At 43.6% G+C, this 12,293-nt stretch overlaps 2 protein-coding genes across 4 annotated transcripts in view; one reads left to right on the top strand and one right to left on the bottom strand.

Moving 5' to 3' along the window:
- itpr1a (inositol 1,4,5-trisphosphate receptor, type 1a) overlaps positions 1-12,293 on the bottom strand; it is a 516,106-nt gene that overhangs the window by 409,761 nt on the left and 94,052 nt on the right. The window lies entirely within an intron of this gene.
- sumf1 (sulfatase modifying factor 1) overlaps positions 1-12,293 on the top strand; it is a 133,779-nt gene that overhangs the window by 67,362 nt on the left and 54,124 nt on the right. The window contains exon 6 of the mRNA XM_080184022.1: positions 11,767-11,881. Within this exon, the coding sequence (XP_080040148.1) occupies positions 11,767-11,881 (115 nt within the window). The remainder of the gene's footprint in view (positions 1-11,766; positions 11,882-12,293) is intronic.

Here is a 12,293-nt window from a genome sequence, read left to right as displayed (position 1 = left end):
ATGGGCAATGCTGGCCATTTCAGTGACACCCACGTCCCATCAAAGAATTTGAAAAAAGCATCCTCACACCTTAGAATTTTCCATATGTTGATAAACCTGTTAACAGCACATAATTAGCGTGCATCACAAAAGCATATAGAACCATAGAAAATAACAGCTCAGAAACAGGCCTTTTGGCCCTTCTTGTCTGTGCTGAACCATTTTTTTGCCTAGTCCCATTGACCTGCACTTGGACCATATCCCTCCACACCCCTCTCATCCATGAACCCGTCCAAGCTTTTCTTAAATGTTAAAAGTGACCTCACATTTATCACTTTATCCGGCAGCTAATTCCACACTCCTACCACTCTCTGCAAGAAGAAGCCCCCCCTAATATTCATAAGAACATAAGAAATAGGAGCAGGAGTAGGCCGTCTAGCCCTTCGAGCCTGCCCCGCCATTCAACATGATCATGGCTGATCTGAAGTGGATCAGTTCCACTTTCCCGCTTTCTCCCCATAACCCTTAATTCCCTTGTCTATCAGAAACCTATCTATCCGTGACTTAAATATATTCAGCGGGGTAGCCTCCACCACTTCAACGGGCAGAGAATTCCAGAGACTCACCACCCTTTGAGTGAAGAAGTTCCTCCTCAACTCCGATCTAAACTGCACCACCCCCCCCCCCCTTATTTTGAGGCCATGCCCTCTAGTCCTGCTATCCTTTCTAAGTGGGAATAATCTCTCTACCTCTACCCTATCTAGCCCCTTCATTATCTTATACGTCTCTGTAAGATCCCCCTCAGCCTTCTAAATTCCAACGAGTACAGACCCAGTCTACTCAGTCTCTCCTCATAGGCTAACCTCCTCATCTCTGGTATCAGCCTAGTGAACCTTCTCTGCACTCCCTCCAAGGCCAATATATCCTTTCGCAAATGCAGCAACCAAAACTGCACACAGTACTCCAGTTGCAACCTCACCTGTACCCTGTACAGTTGCAGCAAGACCTCCTTGCTTTTATATTCTACCCCCCTCGCTATAAAGGCCAACATTCCATTCGCCTTCTTGATCACCTGCTGCACCTGCAGACTGGGTTTTTGCGATTCGTGCACAAGGACCCCCCAGGTCCCTCTGCATCATAGCGTGCTGCAGCTTTTCGCCCTTTAAATAATAATCCCTCCTACTATTATTTCTACCAAAGTGGATAACCTCACATTTGCTAACATTATACTCCATCTGCCAGGTCCTTGCCCACTCACTCAGCCTATCCAGATCTCTCTGCAGACTTTCCGCGCCTTCCACGCAATTTGCTTTTCCACTCATCTTCGTGTCATCAGCAAATTTTGTTATCCTACGCTGAGCCCCCTCCTCCAGATCGTCTATGTAAATGGTAAACAGTTGAGGCCCCAGCACCGATCCCTGCGGCGCGGCACTCCACTAGTCACCAACTGCCAATGAGAATAGCACCCATTGATTCCAACTCTCTGCTTCCTATTAGACAACCAATCCTCTATCCACACTAACACCTTACCCCAACTCCGTGCACCCTAACCTTTTGCAGTAACCTTTTGTGAGGCAGCTTATCAAACGCCTTCTGAAAATCTAAAAACACCACATCCATCGGTTCCCCTCTGTCTACCGCACTAGTCACATCCTCATAGAAATATAATAAATTCATTAAACACGACTTCCCCGTCATGAATCCGTGTTGCGTCTGCTTGATCAAACCGTCCATTCTTTTCTAGGTGTCTCGCTATTTCTTCTTTGATGACAGATTCTAGCATTTTTCCAATTCCCTTTAAACTTTTCTCCTTTCACCCTTACCCCTTGCCCTCTGGTTTTTTTTCTCCCCTAGCCTCTGTGGAAAAAGCCGGCTTGCATTCACTCTATCTATACCCATTAAAATCTTATACACCTCTATCAAATCGCCCCTCATTCTTCTATGCTCCAGGGAATAAAGTCCTAACCTATTCAATCTCTCTCTGTAACTCAGCTTCTCAAGTCCTGGCAACATCCTCATGAACCTTCTCTGCACTCTTTCTACCTTATTTATATCCTTCCTGTAACTAGGTGACCAAAACTGTACACAATACTCTAAATTCGGCCTCACCAATGCCTTATATAACCTTACCATAACGCTCCAACTTTTATACTCAATACTCCGATTTATAAAGGCCAATGTACCAAAAGCACTCTTTACGACCCTATCCACCTGTGATGTCACTTTTAGGGAATTCTGTACCTGTATTCCCAGATCCCTCTGTTCAACTGCACTTTTCAGAGTCCTACCATTTACCCTGTACGTTCTACTTTTGGTCATGTGATGTCCAGCAGTGTGTTACTTCTTTATCAACACATTTCACTGCACATTTCTTCCAGTGGCACTTTCAGTTCCGTTTTATTGTGTGGTTAACACGTAAATGGGTATTTGCATATCTTATCAAAGTACAAACATCGTGGGTGAATTATCTTGACTGTTAGTCACAGAAACCATGTGCATGTTATTACTATTGGTGCACTCCAACTTCGTGACATACAGAATGACTGAAAAGGTCAATCTTTCAACTCTTCCTTTCCCCTTGTTAAATCACTTCATTGTGTTTCTTCCCAATGTCTGCATTTAGTTAGCAGTTTGCATAATGCGACGATATATGTTTTGGCAAATAAAGCTGTAGGATATGCCAGTTAACGTCTAATATTGTTTTGACACATCAAAATAAATCAACATTCCATTTTTAACTAAAACATAATCCTTGTTCTTTATAAATCACATACTTCAAGAATTGTCTGGCCTGCTAACACAGTCTACCACCCAACATCATAGCATGCAAAGCTGATGAGCTAAATCATCTGTTTTACTGATGGTGGTTAAGTGATGAACATTGCCAGTACATTGGAGAGAACTCTGCTCTGGGGTCAAACGATCTTTTACTTATCCTGAGAGGACAAATGGGACCTCGATTTACCAACTCATCTGAACAATGGCACCTTCAGTAATGCAGTAGTACCTCAGCACTGTACAGTATTAAAGTTTCATCTTAGATTTTTGCAGTTGTGTCTCCAGTGGTGCTCAAACCTACAACCTTATGACACGGGCAGAAGTGCTATCCAGTGAGCTGATACTCCTCTCTGTTCATCGCCTGTACAATTGTTCACTAGGGTTCAAACATTGTGCATGTTCCAGATGTCTGTTATCAGTCTAAAAGTCTCACTTTCTGAGATTTTTTGACTGCAATCCTCTGTAGAATTGACTTATTCTACACTCCTGGGACTATGAGCAGCCAACTAAGAGTGAAAGTCAATCTATATTTCATGAAATTGGATTATAGTAATAGCAATACTCCAGATGAACTGGTCCGTTTTTATTCTTTAAAAACAATATTTTAACCCAATAGTTTATTTTGTGTGATGTAATTAACATAGGAGTAAATGTTGTGCTTGGAAAAATACACTGTCAGGTGATTTGTGTTAAAACACTTCAAATTATGAGAAGTTGACTTTAGATCTTTCCAAACCACCTGGTTATAGGAATAGCAATGGGTATGGAAAATAAGTAATGCTGTTTAGGCTCTTTATTTGTTTCTTCGCTTTGAATCTTTCAAGATTTCAGGTTAAATTTAAGAAATACTCAATTCTGGAATCATCTTTAACAGTTGTCTTCAAATGTGTCTATCTGTAGAAGCATGTTGTTCAATGTGGGGATCGGAGAAATGATGCTTATCAGGAGGACTAATGGAGAAAGATATAATACAGTAGCGTTAAAAAAGCATATGGATAGCTTGGGTTTATGGTGACATACGAACATTGGACTTTGGAGCAGGAGTAGGCCATCTGGCCCTTCAAGCCTGCTCCACCATTCAATAAAGATCATGGCTGATATGGTTGTGGTCTCAACTCCACTTTATTGTCTGTAATACCCCCCACCTCCCCCATAACACCTGACTCCGTTGTCTACAAAATTAAATACATAAATTTATAAACAGTGAAATAGAATATAAAAGCAAAAGATATGCTAAAACTTTAGAAACTACCAATTAGGCCTCAGCTGGGATATTGTGGATAATTTATACACTTTAAGAAGAAGCGATTTACTACCATGTTATCAAGGATGAGTGACCTCAGCTATGAAGAAAGCTTGGAGAAGTTACGACTGTTGTCCTTGGAACAGAAAGGAGTTCAATGCATTTGAAAGTGGATATATAGCAGGCAGCATGTTATGAGAAGCGAGAAGAAATTATGGAGGTCTGACCATCATTTTCCAATCCTGTCTGGCGACAGTATAATGCTGGAGGACAGCAAACACCGTACTACAGTTTAAAAAGGGATAGATCATGTAATTACAGACTAGTCAGTCTAACATCAGTGGCAGGAAAATTATTGGAAAAACTTCTGAGGGACAGGATGAATCTTGATTTAGAGAGACATCGATTAATCATTGTATGTATTCATTAAAGGAAATTATTGTCTGACTAATGTGATTGAATTTTTGGTGAAGTAACAAGGAAGGTTGATGAGGGTCATGTATTCGATGTAGTCTATGTGGATTTTGCAAGGTCCCAGATGGCAGACGGGTCATAAAATTAAAAACCTATGGATTCCAGGGCAAAGTGCAAGGTTGAATCTAAAATTGGCTGAAAGACAGGAAGCAAAATGGAATTGTCAGTGGATGTTATTGTGATTAGGAGGCTGTTTCCATTGGGGTTTCTGCAGGGCTCAACTACCGAGTCCCTTGCTTTTTGTGGTATGTATCAATGATGTGCATTTGAATGGGGGGGATATGAGTAAGAAGCTTGCAGATGATACAAAAATTGGCCATGTGATTGATTGATCAACAAAGCTGTTGACTGGAAGAAGGTCGCAATGGCCTAGTCACGTGGATGGAATAATGGCAATTGATATTGAATCTGGCGAAGTGTAAGGAGGCAGTCCATTTGGGAAGGGCTTACTCAGCAAGAAAGTACAGAGTAAATGGTAAAATACTGAGAAGTGTTGAGGAACTGTGTATCCTATAGATCCTTGAAGGTTGCTGGACAGGTAGATAAGGCGATCAACAAAACATAAGAGCTTGCCTTTATTAGACAAGGCACAGAGGTGGGAGATTATGTTGGTGATGAATAAAGCTCTGGTTAGGCCACAGTTGGATTACTCTGTAAATTTCTAGGACCAAATAAATTAAAATACATGGATGAGATGTTTAGATAGAGTAAATGGAGTGATGCAGTTCCCTCTGGCAAGTTTTTTTAATAACCAGAAGTTGAGAATCAAAAATCATTGAAGATTTGGAGAGGAGATGAGAATAAATTTATTTACTCAGAATTATCAAGATCTGGAAAGCTTGACTTCAAAAGGTATAATCTGATTCTGTAAATCATTTTTAAAAACCTCCTTTATATTTAACTTTTAAAAGCCAAGAATTCCCAGAAAGCTATTGGAAAGAAAGCCGATAGAGCAAGATTTCACTTTTTAATGCTTCTACTTATACAAACCAACTAATACCAACATAATTAAAACATGATTTGGCATGGAAAGAACATTCAAACAAAGATAAATTTCAAAGTTAGTGTTTCAAAGCAAGTAGGCTTACATTAACACTGCAGTAAAATTACTATGAAAATCCCCCAGTCACCACACTCCGGCACCTGTTTGAGTACACTGAGAGAGAATTTAGCATGGCCAATCAACCTAACTCTCACGTCTGTAGGGAGGAAACCAGAGCACGCAGAAGAAACCCACAGAGGTACAGGGAGAATGTGCATACTGCACACAGACAGTGACCTAAGCCAGGAATCAAACGTGGGTCCCTGGCACTAAGGCAGTAGTGCTAACCACTGTGCCATTGTGCCACCCCATTTCGTTTTCAATAGTTGAAATAACTTCATGTTGTTACAAGCACTTGTGTTACTTTCCAGGCAGATGGGGGACCAGGTGCAATATCAAAGTCTTTCCAATTTGACCTCTGCGATGTAGCACCCCCCCTTCCACTTAATTATTTTGACCCTTGAGTCACAATCCCCAGTGGCTGTATTCCATTCAAAGTCGATGGACACCATCACCAATAAGCCGTAAATGTTCGAATCTCCCCTCATTCAGGTCGCAACAATTCTGTTGGCACTGAACTCCCAGAGACTCCCTCTCCGACCTCTATAAATGGTCTGGTGGGCGTTAACAATGCAGAGTAGTAGTGGGTCTTGTCCAATCCACGGTTCATTTCCTTTTGAGTTCTCTGCTCTTTCTAACTGTATAACACACACAGAGTTGTCAAGTTTTACTACACAGAAAGAGGCCATTCGACCCATCATGTTAGTATTGGATTCCGTCGCTGGATTCCGGGGAAGTGCCGGAAGATTGGAAAACGGCTAATGTTACGCCGTTGCTTAAGAAGGGTGGCAGGCAAAAGGCAGGGAATTATAGGCCGGTTAGTTTAACGTCTGTTGTAGGTAAAATGTTGGAATCCGTCATCAAGGAGGAAATAGCGAGGCATCTTGAGGGGAATTGCTTGATAGAGCAGACGCAGCACGGTTTCGTTAAGGGGAAGTCGTGTCTGACGAATTTATTGGAGTTCTATGAGGATGTGTCTAGGGTGGTGGATAAAGGAGAGCCGGTGGATGTGGTCTTTCTTGACTTTCAGAAGGCGTTTGACAAGGTGCCTCACAAGAGGTTATTGCAGAAGGTAAGGGGGCATGGAGTTGGGGGTAGGGTGTTAGCATGGATAGAGGATTGGCTGTCTAATAGGAGGCAGAGAGTGGGGGTCAATGGGTGCTATTCGGATTGGCGGTTGGTGACTAGTGGAGTGCCCCAGGGGTCGGTGCTGGGGCCTCAGCTATGTACCATTTATATAGATGATCTGGAGGAGGGAACCGAGTGTATGGTGTCGAAATTTGCTGATGACACCAAGATTGGGGGAACGGCAAATTGCGCGGAGGGTGTGGAGAGTCTGCAGAAGGATCTAGATAGGCTGGGCGAATGGGCCAGGAACTGGCAAATGGAATTTAATGTTGGCAAGTGCGAGGTGGTCCACTTTGGTAGGAATATTGGTAGGAAAGACTATTACTTACGTGGCGAAAAACTGCAGCAGGCGACGGTGCAGAGGGACCTCGGGGTACTTGTGCATGAGCCGCAAAAACCCAGCCTGCAGGTGCAGCAGGTGGTCAGGAAGGCTAATGGGATGCTGGCCTTCATAGCGAAGGGGATTGAATATAAAAGTAGGGAGGTCTTGCTGCGGCTGTATAGGGCACTGGTGAGGCCGCAGCTGGAGTACTGTGTGCAGTTTTGGTCGCCGCACTTACGCAAGGATATTTTGGCCTTGGAGGGAGTGCAGAGGAGGTTTACTAGGCTGATGCCGGAGTTGAGGGGGTTGAGCTATGAGGAGAGGCTGAATAAGCTAGGCTTGTACTCGTTAGAGTTTAGAAGAACGAGGGGAGATCTCATTGAGACATATAAGATGATGAATGGGATGGATAGGATAGAGGTGGAGAGACTCTTCCCGCTCAGAAAGGACAGTAGGACTAGAGGGCACAGCCTCAAGATAAAGGGGGGATGGTTTAGAACGGAGTTGAGGAGGAACTTCTTCACTCAAAGGGTGGTGAATCTCTGGAATTCTCTGCCCGTTGAAGTGGTGGAGGCTGCCTCGCTAAATATTTTTAAGACGCGGGTTGATGGGTTTTTGATAAGCGAGGGGATTAAGGGTTATGGGGAGAGGGCGGGAATGTGGAACTGAGCCACGACAGATCAGCCATGATCTTATTGAATGGCGGGGCAGGCTCAAAGGGCTAGAGGGCCTACTCCTGCTCCTATTTCTTATGTTCTTATTGCCCATCAAGCACCTATTTATTCTCATCCCATTTTTCAATACGTTGCCCAATGCCCAAATGCTTGATGGCATTTCAAGTGCTCATCAGCCAATGAAGTACTTTTTTGAAGTGCAGTCACTTTTGTAATGTCAGAAATGCAGCAGCCAATTTGCAAACAGCAAGCTCACACAAACAGCAATGTAATAATGGCCAGAAAATATATTATTTGTGATGTTAAGTGAGGAATAAATGTTGGCCAGAACACAGGTTTAATTCACCTGCTCTTCGAAATAGTGTCATGAGATCTTTTACATCCATGTGAGATGGCAAACTGGCCCTCGGTTCAACAGATCATTCGAAAAGCAGCACCTACAACATCACACCAGAAGCTCAGTACTGCACTGGAGTGTCAGCCTTGATTTTGTGTAGATACTTAAACTGCAGGTCCTTCTTTATGCCTCATCAATAATCACCTCAATTCATTTTTTTATTCATTCATTGGACATGGGCATCACTGGCTGGCCAGCATTTATTGTAAGAAGTCTCTCAACACCAGGTTTAAGTCCAACCAATTTATTTGTCAGGTGAATGGAGAGTTCTGGCCTCAGACAGAGCATACAACAGCACAGACAGTTTACAGATTACTGATTAGAACTTTACAATTAACTTGCTATACAAGTCTTAAAGATGCCAACAATGTGAGTGGAAAGAGCATTAGGCACAGGTTAAAGAGGTGTGTATTGTCTGCAGACAGTACAGTAAGTGAGGTTTTGCAAACCCAGGCAAGTCATGGGGGTTACAGATAGTGCGACATGAACCCAAGATCCTGGTTGAGACCGTCCTCATGTGTGCGGAACTTGGCTATCAGCCTCTGCTCAGCGATTCTGCGCTGTCATGTGTCGAGAAGGCTGACTTGGAGAACGCTTACCCGAAGGTCAGAGGCCAAATGCCCATGACCGCTGAAGTGTTTGCAACAGGAAGGGAACAGTCTTGCCTGGTGATCGTTGAGTGAAGTTCATTCATCCATTGTCTCTCCAATGTACCATGCTTCAGGACATCCTTTCCTGCAATGTATTCGGTAGACGTTGGCCTAGTTGCAACAGTATGTGCCGTGTACCTGATGGATAGTGTTCTCACGTGATGATGTCATCCATGTCAGTGATCCGGCATGTCTTGCAGAGGTTGCTGTGGCAGGGTTGTGTAGTTTCTCCGCTCCGGGGAAGTACTGGATGATGAAGGGTACTCTGTTCACCGTGTCCCGTGTTTGTCTTAAGGAGGTCGGTGTGGTTTTTCGCTGTGGCGCATCGGAACTGTCGATCGATGAGTCGAGCGCCATATCCTGTTCTTATGAGGGCATCTTTCAGTGTCTGGAGGTGTCTGTCACAATCCTCCTCATCTGAGCAGATCCTGTGTATACGGAGGGCTTGTCTGTAGGGACAAGCGGAGCGGAGAAGCTACGACATCTACGGAATCTTCAACATATTATTGATGAAGACGAACATCTCGCCAAGGCCATCCCCACACCCCCACTTCTTGCCTTCAGACAACTGCACAACCTCAAACAGACCATTGTTCACAGCAAACTACCCAGCCTTCAGGAGAACAGTGACCATGACACCACACAACCCTGTCACAGCAACTTCTGCAAGACATGCTAGACCATCGACATGGATGACATCATCTCATTTGAGAAAACCATCCACCAGGTACATGGCACATACTCTTGCAACTCAGCCAACGTTGTCCACCTAGTACGCTACAGGAAAGGATGTCCCGAAGCATGGTACACTGGGGAGACCATACAGACGCTACAACAACGGATGAATCACCAGGCAAGACTGTTCCCTTCCTGTTGGCGAACACTTCAGCGGTCACGGGCATTCGGCCTCTGACCTGCAGGTAAGCGTTTCCAAGGCAGCCTTCGCAACACACGACAGCACAGAGTCGCTGAGCAGAGACTGATAGCACACATGAGGACGGTCTCAACCGGGATCTTGGGTTCATGTCGCACTATCTGTAACCCCATGACTTGCCTGGGTTTGCAAAACCTCACTTACTGTACTGTCTCTTTAACCTATGCCTAATGCTTTTTCCACTCACATTGTCGGCATCTTTAAGACTTGAATAGCAGGTTAATTGTAAAGACTTGCATTCTAATCAGTAATCTGTAAACTGTCTATGCTGTTATTATGCTCTGTCTGAGGCCAGAACTCTCCATTCACCTGATGAAAGAGCAAACCCCGAAAGTCTGTGAGTTTACTATCAAATAAATTGATTGGACTTAAACCTGGTGTTGTCAGACTTCTTACTGTGTTTACCCCAGGCCAATGCCGGCATCTCCACATCAGCATTTATTGGCCATCCCTACTTGCCATTCAGCTTTTCAGAGGGCAGTTAAGAATCAATTACATTGCTGAGGCTCTGGCCAGACCAGGTAAGGATGGCAGATTTCCTCCACTAAAGGACATAAGTGAACCAGATGGGTTTTTCTAACAATCAGCAATGGTTTCATGGTCATAAGTAGATTTTTAATTCCATTTTTTTTAACTGAATTCAAATTTCACCATCTATCATGGCAAGATTTCGAACCTTCATCCCCAGAACATTAGCTGAGTTTCTGGATTAATTGTCTAGCAATAATACCACTAGGCCATCACCTCCCCGTTCAGACCTGTGCCGTCTCCGCCAGAATTCTTTATGCATCAAGCCAGGGGACCCTTTGGATCTTTGCCTTGGGCTTGAGAAAACAGCTGTAGTACAAACAAATTGAAACAAAGTCATTTGATGGTGTTTCATGTGTGTTAAAATCCCTGTGCTTGACTGTTAATGCAACTGACTAATACTGCCCTTTCAGAAATCGGAACTTGGCCTTGGATGTTGACAACTATTCATTTGGCTCGAGGAAGGGTGAAAATTTTAAACATATAGGGGTTAAGTTGGTGCCCTTGAATTTGTGCAGTGCTATTACAATAATACCCAGTTGCAACATGTGGTCAGGGTGGCCATCGATGTACTAAATTAGTGATAACGCTGTCTTTGTCAGAAATTTAAGTGGGACTGAGGAGCTGATTAGATTGAATTGCCTGATTGAGGTACAACACTGAACAGTCATTTCTATTTGCATTCTTTGTGTCTGTGATGCAGCTGAAATAATTACAAATACGCACACAAACAACAGGCCCACATCTGGTGTTCATCAGTCCGGTTGTCCAACACTCACTGCACTAACCTCAGCTATGCTCTTCCTTTGGACATGTGATAGGGACCCAATGTACTTGCTTCATGGATAAAGAACAATGCATTCAGACTTATTCCAATATATTTGTGTTTTGTATGGTTTGAGAAACAGCAAATGTCTAATAGTGCCATCATAGAGATTAAGAGCAAATGTGATACATTAGGAAGAAAGCGAAGATTTAGAAGGATGAGGAAATTAGGGGGAAAGAAGACTGGAGAGAGGTAGAAGAGTTTCACTGTTATGAAGTCCTGAGAAAGAATGAGTGAGAATAGGAAACTGTGTTATGCTTTGCTTTTAACATGACATGGATGGCATTAGAGGAAGGAAGCATAGGGCAAATGTTTGCAACTGAAGTCATTAGTATTCACTGTCTACTTAAAAGGATCAAGGGAGCGTTTTATCACGTAGACAAAGCCCCGGGTCAAAAGCACCTTTATTTTGCGCAAGAGCTGTTCTTTTGCCACTGGCTCAAAGCATCGGTTTGACACTGCTGGTGGAAATCCCTTGCCTAACCATCTTCCTAGTAACCATCCTTGGTGAATCTGGTGAGGTTTTTTTTTTGAGGTTGCCACTGGCTACGCACCATGGTCTCTGTCTGTTTTAGTGATGTTTAACCCAGCGTAATTGAAGTTAAATTATTGACAATGGAGAGAGAGAGAGAAATTGTTAATGAGTACTGTGGCATGCTGCTCAGTCTGATTGCTAAACTGGAGATCAGAAGATACACATTACTGACAGTGACTCTCTCTGTCTTTCACAGACTCTTCCCATGGGGGAACAAGTTACAACCTAATGGCCAGCACTACATGAACATCTGGCAGGGAGAATTCCCATACCACAACACAGCAGATGATGGATACACCAACACTGCTCCTGTAAGTGCCAGTGCCTAGAGCCGTTCAATCTCTATGTTTGTTGCATATTAATCAGCCTCCTGTGGCTTTGCTCCAAGTGAGTGAAAGGATATGCTGGTGTAATAGGAAATGCATGCTGTATCAAAACTGTTGATGGATTGCCAACCATGATGTTGCATTTTTTAACCTACTTCTGAATTCTTTGTAATGCTCTTTCTTTCCTCCCATCTTAATTTTTCAACTCCTTGCCTCTTTCCTTTATCTTGCACTCTGTTTGCCCCTTGCTCTCTTGCCATTTGCTTCCTGCTCTTGACTTCCTTGCTTCCAGGTGTGAGATGGCATGGTGTAAAAAGCAGGCTCCAACGTCTGCTGGTCGTGTTTGGGTGGTGATTGTGGGGATAATGAAGCCTTCAGCAGCTGCCTTTCCACCCAC

The sequence above is a fragment of the Carcharhinus amblyrhynchos genome, chromosome 3 (genome assembly GCF_965287045.1).
Source record: "Carcharhinus amblyrhynchos chromosome 3, sCarAmb.v2.hapA, whole genome shotgun sequence".
Lineage (NCBI taxonomy): Eukaryota > Metazoa > Chordata > Chondrichthyes > Carcharhiniformes > Carcharhinidae > Carcharhinus > Carcharhinus amblyrhynchos.
The sequence above is the reverse complement of the archived record's forward strand: the minus strand, read 5'-3'. Positions and strand labels throughout refer to the sequence as shown.